General features: G+C 31.4%; 1 protein-coding gene across 1 annotated transcript in view; it reads left to right on the forward strand.

The window, feature by feature from the left end:
* LOC129222652 (DNA-directed RNA polymerase I subunit RPA1-like) overlaps nucleotides 1–16259 on the forward strand; it is a 96312-nt gene that overhangs the window by 45791 nt on the left and 34262 nt on the right. Inside the window, exons 14-21 of the mRNA XM_054857182.1 lie at nucleotides 697–867; nucleotides 1735–1854; nucleotides 2917–3134; nucleotides 8195–8279; nucleotides 11596–11796; nucleotides 12746–12874; nucleotides 14566–14727; nucleotides 15984–16135. Of these exons, the coding sequence (XP_054713157.1) occupies nucleotides 697–867; nucleotides 1735–1854; nucleotides 2917–3134; nucleotides 8195–8279; nucleotides 11596–11796; nucleotides 12746–12874; nucleotides 14566–14727; nucleotides 15984–16135 (1238 nt within the window). The remainder of the gene's footprint in view (nucleotides 1–696; nucleotides 868–1734; nucleotides 1855–2916; nucleotides 3135–8194; nucleotides 8280–11595; nucleotides 11797–12745; nucleotides 12875–14565; nucleotides 14728–15983; nucleotides 16136–16259) is intronic.

Genomic DNA, 16259 nt, shown 5'->3' on the forward strand with positions numbered 1-16259 from the left:
GTAAAGTTGAACGATACATAGTAAATATTTTAAATAAGAAACATGTAAAAGAAATATTTTTTAACAAAAAGAACTGACTGTCATTGGCCAAGTTAACAGATTTCAGAGACCATTTTTGTTGTGCGTTCCTTCTGTACATTAACTGATAAATATGTGTAGCAATAATTATATAATAAAAACTGAAATAATAATTATAATAATTACTATAATTTTGGAAAAGAAAAGAAATAAATTTGTATTTTTACAGTCGCTTAAATTTTGAAGTTGCTTAAATAAGCGAATTCAAAAAAAAAAAGTTTTTTTTTTTTCAAACAAACTGACATTCATAAAGGACTACAGACAAATATTGATTTCATTTCTTATATCTAGTTGCACATATGTGTTTTCATTAATAATTTCTATAAGATTCAATATGCAACATACTTCATTGACACTACCTAGTCCCATTCCAGAACTCGTTATAATTTTTTTTAAAATTATTTTATTTATTTATTTATTTATTTATTTTTGTGATTAAAATAGGCTTTATTAGGTCTAGTGCATATTCTTCCTAAAACTTTGAATTAAATAATTTTTAAAAATTGGAAGTTTTAATTTTCAAAAATTCATGTGTAGAAAATTTAAGAAATTCATGTGATGAAAATTCGAGAAATTCATGTGTAGAAAATTCATTTGTACTGGTTTCTGTTTGTGTAGAATTGGAAAAGTGTACCAGAAAGAAAATGGGAAGCTGGTGGTACACCTTTGAAGGGAGACAACATGAGTGAGTCCGAAGTTATTATACGAGACGGAGAATTGTTGTGTGGTGTCATAGACAAGGCACAAGTTGGACCTCAGCCCTACAGTCTCATACATATATGTTATGAAGTAAGTAATGATATTGCCATAGTATGACCTGAACGCCTATGAAACAAAGGCACATTAAATGAAAGATAAGAAGAGAAAAAGAATGAAACTTTTGCATACATGTGTAACAAAAATTGTTGCCACTTGCAAAGTGCAGGAAAGCGATTATATATTTGTTGAGTTATCAAAATATGTTTGATTAAACCTTATGACTGTGCTATTCTACAAATAACTTTCAGATTGTTTTAGTTGGAGTCATAGCCATTGGAGAAATATATTTCCCCACCAAACCTTGGAAATTTTCTTTTTTAGCAACAAGAAAATTCTAAAATTAACAATAGCCCTCTCTGAAATTTAATTGTCCCCCACCAAAAATTTTATCTTGCTAGGCCACTGATTTTAGTTATAGTTGAAGATCATTATGAGTGATTTTTTTTCTTTTATATTTGACTCAATTTTATGAACTACTCATTCTTTACTTATCACAGTGTGAAAGACAGATTGTAAAACTAATTCTTATTATTAATCCACTTTTCAAGATTAATTTTGACTTTAAATTTTATTCGAAATCTTATACTCATTTCTTTATTAAATATGTCTCTCCTCCCCCCCCCTTTTTTAAAAAAATGTAAGTGTTCTGCAGATTGTTTATAATTTTATGCGCTTGACATACTAATTAATTTTTTAGAAATTACAATCTCTTTGACTGTAACTTTAACCACCCTTGTCGTATAGTTGGTCTGAGAGACATCATTAATTTCATATGCTTTGTACAGTTTGATATCTCATGCATTTATTTCGTGAGCTATTAAAAATGGGTTGACATTTGATATCCGTGATGCCGTTGTATATCAAGCTGTTAAATTAATTTTGATATTTTTTCTCTAGCTTTATAGTGGGGAAACATCTACCCTCCTCCTCACAGCCTTCACTCGACTTTTCACTCATTATAACCAGTATTATTCTGGGTTTTCTCTTGGCATTGAAGATATAGTTGTCACAAGTGAGGTAAAATGGATATTTATTGTATAGTTATGTTTTATTATATTTTATTATTTGTATATAATTGTATAGTTTAATTTTTGAAGTTGTCAATTTCTTAACAAATTGTATTTAATTATGTACAGTAGGCGCCGCTTAATGTGATCACTTTGAGACAAATACAATTTGATAACAATAACCAACTGATAACAATAACCAAAAAGAATCCAGGAGACACCAAATAATGATTTTTTTCAATTAATGTGCATTTATTTTGGCAACTTCAAATTAAAATCACAATGACTCAACTTAATGCAGTTTTAAATTATAAATTATTAAATTAACAGAATGGAAATATCTGAATCATAAAAAGTTAAAGCTAAAGTAAGCAATTTTTAATCACATAGTAAATAGGTGAAGTAAAATATGACCGTTTTCCCTGACATTCGTAAACCAGTTTCAAAGCACATTCAGCTTTTCTATCTTTACCAGCATGGTTTTGCTTGTTGTTTAAATTTTAATTTAATTTCGCTTTGTTTTCAATGTCGACACAATTCTTTAATAGTTTGCAAAGTAATGGCAACAATGGAGGTCCTACATCAGTGCCTGCAACATGTCCAGTGACTGAATTTTTTTAGGTGCAAAAGAAAGTTTTCTTAGGGAGAATCTGTGGTCACTGGGGACGAACTTTCTGGTAGCTTCATTCCTAGGAAAATTTTAAACTACTATTGAAAACCTCAAAATGCTACAGAGAAAGTTAGTCTTGTCAGGGTTTGCCTATGTATTTCTGTTAATTGAGGAACAAAAACGGAAAAAAATTGAAAGTTTATGATAAAGTGATAACAATTATTGAAGACACTGATTACCATATCCGACTTTTTTAACCTGTGTTATCATACAAGTGTTCCGGGACTTCGTCATTCTGATAACATTAAGCGAATAATCACATTAACCGTGATCATATTAAGCGGCGCCTACTGTATTTTAACTAATAATTTTATTTTATTAATTTACTTATTACTTTGAAATTTCTTAAGTTTTTTTAAAATGCAATTGCTCATTGTTCATGCCTTCTTGCACATTTTAAAGGCGAATAAGCTTCGTAGAAGAACATTGCGTAAAGCAAAACGGAATGGTCTCAAAGCAACCGCTATAGCTCTAGAAGTTACTAATCCTGAAGAGCCCAACAAAGAAGAACTGTTGTACAAGTATAAGCAAGTTCATTTCAACAGGGATGATTTTGGCCTGAAAATGCTTGATGTTGAAATGAAAAAAGTTACACAGTCTCTCAATAATGACGTAAATGAGTGAGTTTCTGTTGAATTTTTATTTTAAAAAATATGCATGTTATTTAAAAGTTATCTCTGAATATTTTTCAGATTAAATGAGTTAGTGTTTTGTTCTTCATGGGTCTCTAACTAACCAGTTAATGTAAGGCATAGCATCTCCAACTTCACAGATTTATTTTTATACTAAGAGTCACACATGCAAGTTTTTATATGCTGAAAAGATAGTGTAAAGAGAAAATCTGCAGGATAGAGGTTTTCCACCCCCAGCTCAGTTAGTCCTATGCCGAGCTGATGAGTGCTAATAAGCACGAAACTGCAGTCCTCGGCTGGAATTGACTGAGCTAGCGGTGTGTTTCATGTAAGCATTAGTTGTGTTTGGATTATTTGGGTATTCCTTTAAGTTTAATCGAAGATTGATTACATTAAATGCTTAGTAAGGAATAAGTATTCACCATTTCTAATATGTTAAGAAAAATTCTGCCGTTGGCAGGTAAAAGGGAGTAGCTGCAAATTTTTTATTTTGCGATTTTTCTTTCTCTTTTCATTTTTGTCATTTATTGTACAAGTTTGCTTGTTTGATTTACGCTGAAAAAAAAGAGCGAAAAAATCTTCAAATTCCAACGTTTCCCTATTGTTAGCATTGAATCCAAAACACATTTCTTCAAATACAGTGAACACCGGTTAACTGAATCAGTGGTTAATTAAATCAACTGCTTTAATGAATCAAATTACCAAAAACAGAACAAAATCCAGCTTTTTAAAATTTGTTGCTTTATTGAATCGGACACTTTGTGGAATCAAAATTGTTTAAAACAAACGTGATTCATATAAGCAGTGGCCACTGTAGCTCAAAAATTCCTTTCTGTGGATACTGCCATTTTTTCTGTCCACAACAGAATTAGTCTCTTGAGGCTAGATTTTCTTAGATTTATTTTGTCCAAAGGGGACGTCCACCAAGGGGTTTGTGATAGTGTGACAGTTTGACAGCGGAGGGAGGGGCAATAAGAAGTGCAACATCACTTCTGATATCACGTGTGATTTTTATAAGAATACTAGTGCTACCCACACGTTTTTGCCGGTAGAAGGAAATTATAAGGTCATTTAGTTCACCTGTATATTTATAAATAACTGATGATAGTTTTCTCACCAATTTGCTATGAAAATTTGCTCACCCTTTTTATGGTAATTTGCTTGTCCATGTTATGGTAATTTGTCGTACACATTATGGTAATTTGCTCGTCCATGTTTTGGCGATTCGCTCGATGAAATGGGCTTAAAATTGAAAGAAAAAAAAACAAAATCAAATTTTCAAAAAATCGCTTCGAGGTGCACACCCTCATGCTACAACAAATTTCATGAAAATCAGCCCAATGGTGCCAGACATCCAAAGGCTGAGCTTTATTAATAGTTTATGAAAAATGGCACGACATGTGTGACAAAGGAGGGGAAGGGGACCAAACTGTGGAAAAAGTGTGACATTATTTATAGACAGCACCTAAGGAGCTACCCATAAATGTTGTCACACTTAATGTCAACAAATTTGTCCCCTTTGTCGCAAATTGTCGCAGTTCACCTTATCTCCTCCCATTGTCTCATGTTACACTGCTTTTCATGAGCATATTGTTAGGGAAATAGAGTAATGTCACACTTACTGTTGCCCTCTCCCTTCCCTCATCACAAAGTCACAATTTTATGAGCCCCCTTCCCCCTCGGAACTTGACATTATTTGTGGACGACCCCAACTGATGTGGCTAGACTTGTACAAATATTTTCCATACTGAGGCTGTATATTGACTCTTCACCAGGGGTGGATCCAGGAATTTTTCTAAGGGGGTTCAAGTTCCAATGGCCAACGTCATACCTCCTACATTAAAAAGTATCAGTTTGGCAAGGTTGCCTATCCCCCCAAGGAGGATGGCGCATCTTCTCAAATGCTACGGAGCCCCTCCCCCCCCTCCAAAATGAGATTAAAGCCCATTCAAATTACCCTTCTCCTAAATTTTTCAATGTCACACTCTGCGCCATGGATCAAAGTCCCTCAAATTTTCTTCAAATGTCATGTTTCTTTAGACAGACAGGCTGGTCACTTTACCGTAAGCTTTGAATATATGTGATTACAGTTATAAAATATGTAGTTGGAAAAAGCACTCACACATGATATGTGCTTTGAGGTGGCAAAGTACTCTGAAAAACATTGAGCTCATTAGAGGTAATTGTTCTTTTGAAAAAAAAAAACCTTAACAGAAGAGCCCAGTAAACAAACCCAGTCAATCCTTTGAGTTATGACACTCTAAGAAGAAATACCTTACACAACCAAGAGAAAACAAGCTGATGTGTGCATCACATGAATTCCTTTTACTCCAATTTAATGTCATTTCCCCATTACTGGCAATTTTAATGTGATTCAATGGTTTACTCTCTAAATATCACCAACAGTGGCCAAATTGAAACAAATTTAAAAAAAAAATCACCAAATTTGTCGCCAAGTTGGCGAAAAAAATTGGTGACCAAAAATCGCCAAGTGTCTGACAAATTATAACATCACTTGAGTTTACATCGAAATTAGCAATGATTTCCCCCCAAAAAGGGGCAGAAGACCCCTTTAGAAACACCCAAATGTAACCAAAAAGGGAGGTGGACAACATACCCCACTAGGAGTCTACGTACTAAATTTCAACTTTCTAGGACATGCCGTTCTTGAGTTATGCGACATACATACGCACATCCGCATATGCATACATACGTACATACAGACGTCACGAGAAAATTCATCGTAATTTACTCAGGAATTATCATTACGGATATTTCGCGTGTCTATACGTTCTCAGGCACTCATCCACGTCTGGTCGAGTTGAAAAAAAAAACTCGATTCATTCGGGGGTGATTAATTTAAAATTAAGGTCGATTTTTGAGGGAAATTTTTTTCGCAATTACAATACTTCCTTTTTTGTAAAAGGAAGTGAAAAGATAGTACTGATTCCATGTACTATTTTTTCCGAACTGAAAAATTAAAGTTTAATAATAATCATAACAAAATCCTTGTCACAGGGGGATCAGCTGACCCTTTGACCCTCCCCTGAAACCAACCTTGCTCCTCACCTTTTGTAAACCTAGTGCATTTCCCATGGACTGGCAATCATTCCATCTTTTGTCACCACTGTTAAAGAATGTCCTTAGCTCTATTTTAATGCTCAGTTTCTCATCAGATGGATGCACCTGGGCTCTTAAAGCTGTGAATTGCACTTGGAATTTTTTTTCAGCTTAAAGTATCCGTGCCAAATAGCTGAAGGAGTTTTAATATGCTGCATAATCAAACAAAGTGGGTGCTCGCTATTTTCTTGATCATGAAAATCCATACACTAAGACTGGGTTTGAGCCTGCTAAATTTGTATCATCATCATTATTACTTCTGTTGTGTATTTTTAAAGATTTTTTTTTTTGTTCTGTTTGTCATCTAATTGGTGCATAGAATTCTTTAGAAAATGGTTCTACCAAATCAAAGTGGAGAAAGAACAGGGGTGTAAAAAAATAAAGGATAATTTTTGAAATTCTTGTAACCATTCAGGGGTCTGGCCAGAGCAAATTTGGGTCCGTTAACGGACCCTTCACAAAAATCCGATCAACCGAAACGGACCTTTCACAAAAATCCAATCAACCAAAACGGACCTTTCACAAAATCCCGATCAACCAAAACCGACCCTTCACAAAATTCTGAAAAACGGATCTTTCACAAATTGTTTATTGAAAGAGCAAATCTCAGATTAAAATAATGCAGCATATTTCCTGTATAAAAACGATATTGGTTGGAACCTTTTTTAAAGTTAAATTAGAGGAATCAACTTATACAAAATCAGCTAATTTCGCAAAAGAAAAGAAAAAATCGGCACTCTTGTGATGCTCCTGCAAGCTATAAATAATTACTACGGCCAAATAAATATCATGCCTGTTGTTGGTTTCTTTGAAAGAAATTAACAGCTGAAAGTCAGTTTGGTTTATAATTTTGCTGGTGCGATGTTTAACTGTTTATCACCACTTAGCATCTGGCGGTGCGATGTTAAACTGTTATTTTGGGAGAAAGTTATATGGGTTTGATTTTTCGATGCTAAAAAGGATAATTAACTTAAAATAAACTCTTTTATTTACCGTTTTTTTTTCTATAGATGCCTACATTTTGAAAAACGAAATCTTTTTACATCCGATATGAGAATCATATTTCATTCTTTTTTCAAGCTCGCTTTATTAGGATGCAAATAAATGAAAAGGGTTCTTTATTTTTGTAACAAAGCTTATTTCAGGTTTTTGAAGCGGAATTTCATTTTCTTTTATGAGTCAATAATTAAAATGCTGAATCGATCGTTTATTTTATTTATTTATTATTATTATTATTTTTGCTTCAACTGTGTCCAGATATTAATGATATGTTTATCATAGGGCTCTAAAATGCAATTCTAAAATAATTTTATCCAAAATATTTATTTTACAAGCCGTTTTTATACTTTGGATGCCTTCACTTTGAGGATTGCAATCTCTTTGCATCCGCTGTGGGAATCTGATTTTTTGCATTTTCGATGTTTAGTACGCTTAGTTAAGAAGTAAATACTATACAAATAACATTTCTAGTATAATTTAACATGATGTAGAATGGTAGATAAATATTGATACTTGAGGGATGCCCATCTCCCAGTGAGCGATGCCTCTCCCCCCTCCCCCAAATAATAGAAAAGCACTAAAGTATGATATTCTCAACAGAAAAGAGGGAAAACACTCAACTTTAAGTGTCAATGATGCAATTTCCACCATCTCAAGATTCTAAACTTTATCGTTTTTGCAAAAAAAAAAAAAATTTTTTTTTTGCAAAATTATTTGATTTTTCACAAAAGTGTTTGATTTTTCACAAAATTATTTGATTTTTCACAAAATTATTTGATTTTTCACAAAAAACGGGCCCTGTGAAAAATCCTGGACAGACCCCTGCCATTACTATTGCTTTTAGTGACTATTTTCTTTTGATTAAAATTCTAGATTATCCCAGACATTTATTCCTTATGTTATTCACTATTGTTATTATTTCCTTTTAGAATTTGCATTATAAATGGATTAAAGAAAAGATTTCCTAAAAATAATTTACAGCTGATGATTGAATCTGGTGCAAAAGGTTCATCAGTAAGTATTAATTCTGTCTATAAATTGTATTTGTTAACCAAATTTCTAATACTCTCTTAATGTATTGAGAATGATAAACAATTCCTTTTCTCAAAATGTTTTAAAATCTTTTATTTGATGATTGTGTAATTATGCTCAGGTTATTTAGGAACTAGAAAATATCAAGCTGAGATTTTGCTTGAGTCAAGTTTAATCATCAGTAGTTTTTCAAAAACATTTTTTTTTTCTTTTTTTTTCTTTTCATGTTTTTTATAAAATCCTTGTTTGGTTCTTAGAATTAATGGTTTTAGTTCAAACTTTTCTAAAGGAAGTTGACTGTAACTCACTTCTTAGGTTTGAAGTAAAATATGAAACTTTAATATCAACCAAAACTTGTTAGAAATTAAATTTAAGAAACTAATTGTTGAGACTCAAAATTATATTTTGGAGATATATATGCTTACTTTTTGTTGCAGTTATATTTCTTGCATGTATTTTACAAATGACTTTTGAAGCTATAACATTTTTTCGCCATAAAAAATAATGTAGTTTCATTTTGATCCTTTAAGTGTTAACCACCTTTTTACCTGATCATTTGACCTCCCCCCTCTTTTTAACTTTTTAAAAATTTCAGTGATTGTGTTGTTATAAATATTTTAAATAAGGTTTTAAATATTTATTTGTGTATAGTGTGGTTTTCAAAGCCTGTAGGATTATTGTTGTTGTTTTATATTATACTAGCAAAAATACCCGGCATTGCCCGGGTCAGTAATAGTTATGAGAAACAATCGTTACTTGCCCTTGTTTTCTGTTTTAAGCAAAAGAATTCAAAACAAACCTTTTTGACATGATTAAAAATCGAGCTTCTTCCTAACTCATAAAACTAAAATAGCAGTAAATATAAAGAACAATATAGTATTCATTTAGAAACGAAAGCAGGACATTTAAGCGTAAACAAATTTGAAAAATTTCCGAAACATGAAATTAAACTTTACATGTTTAAAAAGATTTATCTGTTAGTACTTTTTTTTTTACATCTAAAACCTTCTCTGTATGGCTATTGATGTACGAACTATTTTAAAAAATGCAGCCATCCGTATTCCCCTTACACTTGCTTTATTTTTTTTTTGGGAAATTTAATTATTGTATGCACTTAGTGCGATTTAAAATGTTACCAAATTTGCGAGAATCATTTTGGGACACCTTCGATAATACTCCCTCCTCTTACTAATTTTTACTATAGAAATATTGTCGCCAGATGCTGTGATACTTTTGGTCAAAATAAAATGGCGCTAAACGGTTTCATCCGAAATGTTTCCAAAATAAGTAGTAAAATTTGGCGATTGTTTGAAATCGTGCAAAAAGAAACATTAATGGAAGTTTTTGTGCGGTTTATGGATTTGCCTAATTTAGTTGTTGAATTATTTTTACACAGTATTTTTTTTTTAAAAGTATCTTTGATTGGCGATATTTTGTTTATATGGTGAAAGCTGAGAAACATTATTACGTAGTCTTTGGGCTCAAAAACAGCGACAGTGGAAAAAACTGCCAAATGCATCAGCTACTGAAATCTTTCTAAAAAAATTCTGGCGATATTTCTGCTGGTTGGTTGGATATAGTGAGCAAGTGTCCAATCAACATAAATAATAATAATAAACCATTAATTACATAAGTTCCATTTAAAAGTAAAATGATCAGCTAAATCCATTTATTTTTAGCCAATCTTGTGGAAAAACGTTACTTTAAGATTTGACTTGAGATAAGCCTCAAAAAGTCATACGAAACGCAAAAATATTCAACAATACAACAATTCGTGGGAGTTGAGATGACACACTAAATAATGACTTGGGTTGATGAAAGCCTTCGAAAAGGGAACAAAAAAGCTCATAACTCGTTTTTTATACAATTTAGAAACTTGGAACAGATTCTATCTTCAGCAGAAAAATTGGCACTTTCGATGGACGCATAATGTTAATATGTGCACGTTTTTTTCCACCCCCATATTGGGACATTTATGCGAAAATTGGGACTAAAATTGGAATAAAAAGCGAACTATCAATCGGATTTTTTTCGAACTGGTCTATAAACCTTCCCAGTACCAAACTGAACAAACGGTGAAAGTTTCAGCCAAATCTGCCGGGTAGTTTCTGAGATCTTAGGGAACAAATTTACCAAACTCCATTTTTATATATATAGATTACTGCATGATCTTGACCTTAAAATGCAGTTTTGGAGGAAGGCTGTTTGATTGCAACGACGACTAGAAACTGTTCAACATTGGCTAACTTTCTCTGATGGTATCTTTTTATGAAAGAGTCATAGAAAAGCGTTGATATCCTGTTATAGTAAATGTCTGACTGAGCAGGGTTGCAACTGTGTTGAAAAACAGTTTAAGAAATGCTCTTCTACTATGTAAAAACAAATATTGTTTAAAAAAAAATGTTCGTATTCTGGACCATCATTATCAACATCCTTTTGCCATGTAGTGCACAAACTTTCAATCCTTGATAGATGGAAATTAATGGGTTTTTGAGCAAAATGTCTGGAGATGGCATTTTTATATCAGACAAATTTTCCAAGTTTTTTTGTTATATATACAGTGGAAAACGTTAAACACAAAGCTAAGAGACTCAAATAACTTTTCATGTTAAAAGAATTTTGGTTTAAAAGATTTGTATTAACTTGCACGCATGATACAGGTCCAAACCGCTATATCACATAGAGTTGACAGATTTTTCACGTCAAGTGTTTTGTGTTAAACATGTTTCACTGTAGATTGGAATAAGCAAATTAAAATTGAGTGTGGTGGGTGAAAGGGCCTACCACAGCTCATTAATTTTTTATCATGTTTCAGTATCACTCCTTTTCTGCTGATAATAGTGGAAATATTCCCATCATCCACAAACTGCACCATCTGATTTCTCTTTCTTCCAATTCGTATAGCACTTTCCATGAGACAAAAACTTGAACATTTGGCTTGTATCCAACATGCAATTTCCAGATATTTTGCTCTAAAATTCAACTGATTTTTATCAATCCAGAATTGAAAAATTGCTTACTAAATGGCTATAGGCTGTTGATAATGAGGGTGATTACATCGTTGATTCAAAATAACTTTTGAAAAATATTTGTTTCAGTTGAAAGAAAGACAAAAAAAAAAAAAAAAAGAAAAAGAAAAACAAAACTACTTTCCAGTACTCCTCATATTTACTTTCTGGACACCTCTTGTACTTCTTTAGTTTTTATAGTTATAGTGTTTGGAACATATTTATTATAACTTATGCACATTGCTCATTTGTTTCACTTTTTTATTTAGAAGAAAAATATTTTTTTTTAGGTGAATGCCTTACAAATTTCATGTCTGTTGGGTCAAATTGAGTTAGAAGGACGTCGCATGCCCTTGATGATGAATGGTAGCACATTGCCATCTTTTCTTCCTTATGACTCTTCTCCAGGAGCAGGAGGATTTGTGGGAGGTCGCTTTTTATCAGGTCTCAACCCACAAGAATTTTTCTTCCATTGTATGGCTGGACGTGAGGTATCTAAGATGTTCCTGGTACTATTTTGTAAAGTTTATGTACTTAAAATTTGTGTCACAGTTGTATTTTAACATGAACATATGTCTAATTATTATTATTATTATTCTTTTTTTTTACTGCTTCTATGTAAAAATGTTCTAATAATTTTCCATATCAAAATGATATTATAAACTTTTTTCTCAAAAAGGCAATAGCAATACTGTTGACGCTTGTTTTACACGGGGTTACGTTCTTCAAAAATGCTGCACAAATCAAAACTACGCGAATTGAGACTTAATATTAGTATTAAAATAAAGGTTAGGTTCTAGAGATAAGAAAATACATTATTCTACTAATAGATAAATATCTAATTTCTTCAATGTGTAATTATTTCAAGTTCTTCCATGTCTTTTAATTTTGCAATAGGAGGGTTTAAAACAACAAATTTTCTGTAAAATTTCTGAAGCCATTAATATTTTGTTTTGTAGGCCTTCAATTTATTTTTTCCTTAAGTTTCATCTTGCATGTTAGTATTTATTAAATGGATTACTGCTGCCAAACCACATACAATTCTAAAATTAATTTTGCTCAAAGAAAGCTCTTTTTTTTTTTTTTTTCCACATTTTTATGCTTCAGAATATGTCTTCATGATTGATTTTAGTTTTCCATCTTCAATTTTTATTATTGTTGAAAGAGTGTTAAAATTTGAAATTTCATTTTACTGTCACTAAAATTATTATTAAAAAAAATACTGTTATTGTTTAGAGTGTAAGCTTTGTTATGTGTGTGTATTTCAAAATGTGGCATACAGCATAGTAATAAAATTTCATGTTTTTTTTTTGTGCAGCAGTTTTTTAATGTGTACGTCGCTATGATTATACAGTTGTACTAATTATCAACTATTTCTCTACAACTACAAGTAGTGTTTTGTTAAAAATAAAGTAAAATCATGTGAAATTTACTTTTTAGGGTTTAATTGATACAGCTGTCAAAACAAGTCGGAGTGGTTATTTGCAGCGTTGTTTAATTAAGCACTTGGAGGGAATAACTGTGAATTATGATTACACTGTGAGGGATAGTGATGGTACAGTCCTTCAGGTACCTGTTTTAATTTTTTTTAATGCATAATAAATATTATTAGTGCTAGTAATTCATTATCAATAATAGCGAATATTGTTAGTAGACTTTTAAAAAATCTTGAAAATTGCTTGAAATGAACTTTCATTTTCAAGTGCTTGAAAAACATTAAAATCTTTCTTTAATCCTTGAATTTTGTAAATCATTTCTAAAATGGTAAATTGAAAACCTTCTTTGCAAATATTTTTTGCTATCATTTTGCACAGAGTTCCTCTGATTGTGTTTGTGCTCTCCAAAAAGCTGATTTTTTCCAAAAAAAACCCCTGATAATTTTGTTCTATTTCTCTTAAGACTGGTGTCAGATTTAGTGCATTGAAGGAATCAACTTATTTAAGACTTCCATACAAAAACTGAATGTTCACAATAGCTCAATAAACATCTTATTTTTGGGAACTTGCCAGCACTCAGCTTGTGCTTCGATATTGGCGCTCTTGAATTGCATGTGCCTAAAAAGGATGTATTAACTGTCAAACTTTCATGGACATTAAAGGTACAAAAATTATGACTTGTATAAAGTGAACAAGTGTTGGGAAATATGTTCACAATATGTTTCCTGATAGCACCATTGCTGCATTATTTTGAATTGAATTTTGAAAAATTTTAAGTTACTGATGGTACTTCCTTAGTCTGTAATTTTAAAATATTATAATGTTGTTGTTTTAAGTCGGTGGTAGTCAATCTGATTCTTAATGTCCATGTTATTAAAGGTTAATTTTGAAGTTTTCATAGTGTTTATGTAGTAAAAGGTTTGATCTAATGCAGGATATTTTATATGAATTATGACTAAATCAGAGCTTATTATTTTATTTTTATAAAAACCTTTTTGCTTTCAAATGGCCTTATCTAATCCTTGAAAAGGCTCATATCTCCTCAAAAAGACCTTGAATACTGCTTGAAAAAAAAAATTTCGATTTAGTGCGTGAACCATGGGGAAAGTAATTCTACCATAAATATCTGATAACTGTTTTATGTACTAATTTTTAAATAAATTTAAATTCATATTTTTCAAAACACTTGTATTTTTTCAGTAGGTTGTTATGTAATATGGAGCAAGCATTCCTTTCTACTGTGATTTAAAATAGTTTTATCTTTCAATATACTGTAGATATATGTTGCTACATAAACCTGCATTTAATTTTGTGGAGGTAATTGAATTTTAGTACTTGCTGAATAAGAAAACTCCAGGGTTGTGTGTGTATGAAGGGAGGGGGGAGGGGGATTTATGAAGAAGTGAAAATGAATGTTATTTCAACATTTCTTATCAAATGGAATGCATGTACGCTCCCAGAAACTAAATCAGTTAATTATATCCTATTAAAAAAGAATTAAAATAAAAGTAGTGTACAATAAAAAATGCCGAGTACAAAAGAAAAAAAAGGCGGAAAAATGTACTTTCAAATCAAGAAATTCTTACTGAAGGAACTAAAGCTTAGTATTGTACAATAGTAATGTGGGGGCAATAAGTTATGTGTAAAAAGTCCTCTTAATAGTTAACCTTAGCAAATTTACTGAAATTTCCTCACTTCTGAACACCCTAGTTTTCCTAAGTTTAGCAAGTGTGTGTGTTTGTTGGGGAACCAACATACATATTAGTATGCTTTTTACTTTGTCTCGATTTTATATAAAATTTATTTGTTTATTTTTTTTTAAAGCTTTTGTATGGGGAAGATGGTCTAGACATTGTTAAATCACAAATGCTGAAAGAAAAGTCACTACACCATTTAGCTCAAAATTATGAAGCTGCAATCAATAAAAACGAAGTAGAACAGCTTTTAAACATTAGAGAATCCAACCCAGAAAAGACCAAGAAGAAGGTGCGTATAAAATTACAAAAACTGTCTTTCGATGCCATAATTTAGTCATGTTAATTGTCGAAGCAGTTACGTTTACTATGCTAACGTTGAAAATTGTACCATTGAAGTTTCTTCCACTCATATTGAACAAAAACTTGAAAATAACTGTTAATTTGTTTTTTCTCCCAGTCTGTATTTTTCACATTTCTGTGGTCAGATAGCAAAATGTTATGAGTTTTTCTTTTTTTAATTAAGTTTTTCACATTATAAAGTGTCTTTTATCTACAACTAATATATAACAACAAATAATACTAATTTCTGGGTTATTGCTGGAAAAGTGATGGTGTAAGAAAAATGTATGATTTTTCCTGGTTGGTTGAGCTTTAAAACTACTGTAATGAAAAATTTAAAAAAAGTAACTTGTACTGTTTGACCACGAATTGTATGTAATTTTACAATCTGTCAAGTAAATACAATTCCATTTGAATATATCTAACAGGGGAGAAGGGAAAAATGATGGGATCTTGATGCATGTGTTTTATAATGTCACTAGTGCCTTATTCATTTATTGCATTGTCAAAAGCAAAATGAGGAGAAACAAAAATATTTACCATGGAAACAGCAAAAAGAAAAGAATATTTTCATTTTGTTCAGGAACGTAAAAGCAAAATGGTAACCTCAAAACTTTGTTGTGAATAAATAAATCAATTTATTTTTGCCATGAGAATACAGGTTGAATATACTTTAGATTTAAAAAATGTTGCTGTGAGCAAGTTTTCATTTTTACAAAACTAAGGCTAAATAATAGAGAGGCAAAAGTGCACATATGAAACAAACCAACTAACATCCCTATAAACTAATAGCTACATCCATTTCCGCCTATAAACCGGATATTAGTCTTTCCATTTAATCAATGGTCAGACAATAACAATTTGTTATCTGACCACAGATTTAAGGTTTAGAAAAGAAAAATAGGAAGGGGGAGAAGATTGTAGTATTTGTGACAACTGTCTCTCTTTCTCTTTGCAGGAAATTGTGTAGTAATTAGTGCATTAAGTTGTAAACCTCAGAAACTGGATGATACATCAGTCAATTTCATCATGATCTTTCCCTAAGAAAGAAAAATTTTAAATAAAATTTTGATTGATTAATTTTTGAGCTACCAAGAACTTATACTTTCATATTTGTGTTGAAAAATTAAATTAACTGTGGGGAGATAATGTACTTCTATTTAAAATTATATGCTTTACATGAAATAATTATTTTTTTATTTTCAGATAAGAAAATGGAAGAAAAAGCATTCAGTATTAGATAATAGTCGAAGATCTCTTTTAACTGGTGTTGAAAATAAGGCTGCATTTGATTGCAAATCATGGCATAATGCACGCTCTTATGCAAAATCTCTTATAAGTGATGAGGATCTAAAGCAGTATGTACTTAGAGTTATTAGATATACAGTAGAGTCTCAAAAATCTGAGTCTTGAAAGTCAGAGGTTCTGCTTAATTCGAAGTGATTTATTTATACTTCAATTTGAATTTTTAGTGCCTAAAAA

The sequence above is a fragment of the Uloborus diversus genome, chromosome 5, assembly GCF_026930045.1.
Source record: "Uloborus diversus isolate 005 chromosome 5, Udiv.v.3.1, whole genome shotgun sequence".
Classification (NCBI taxonomy): Eukaryota; Metazoa; Arthropoda; class Arachnida; order Araneae; family Uloboridae; genus Uloborus; species Uloborus diversus.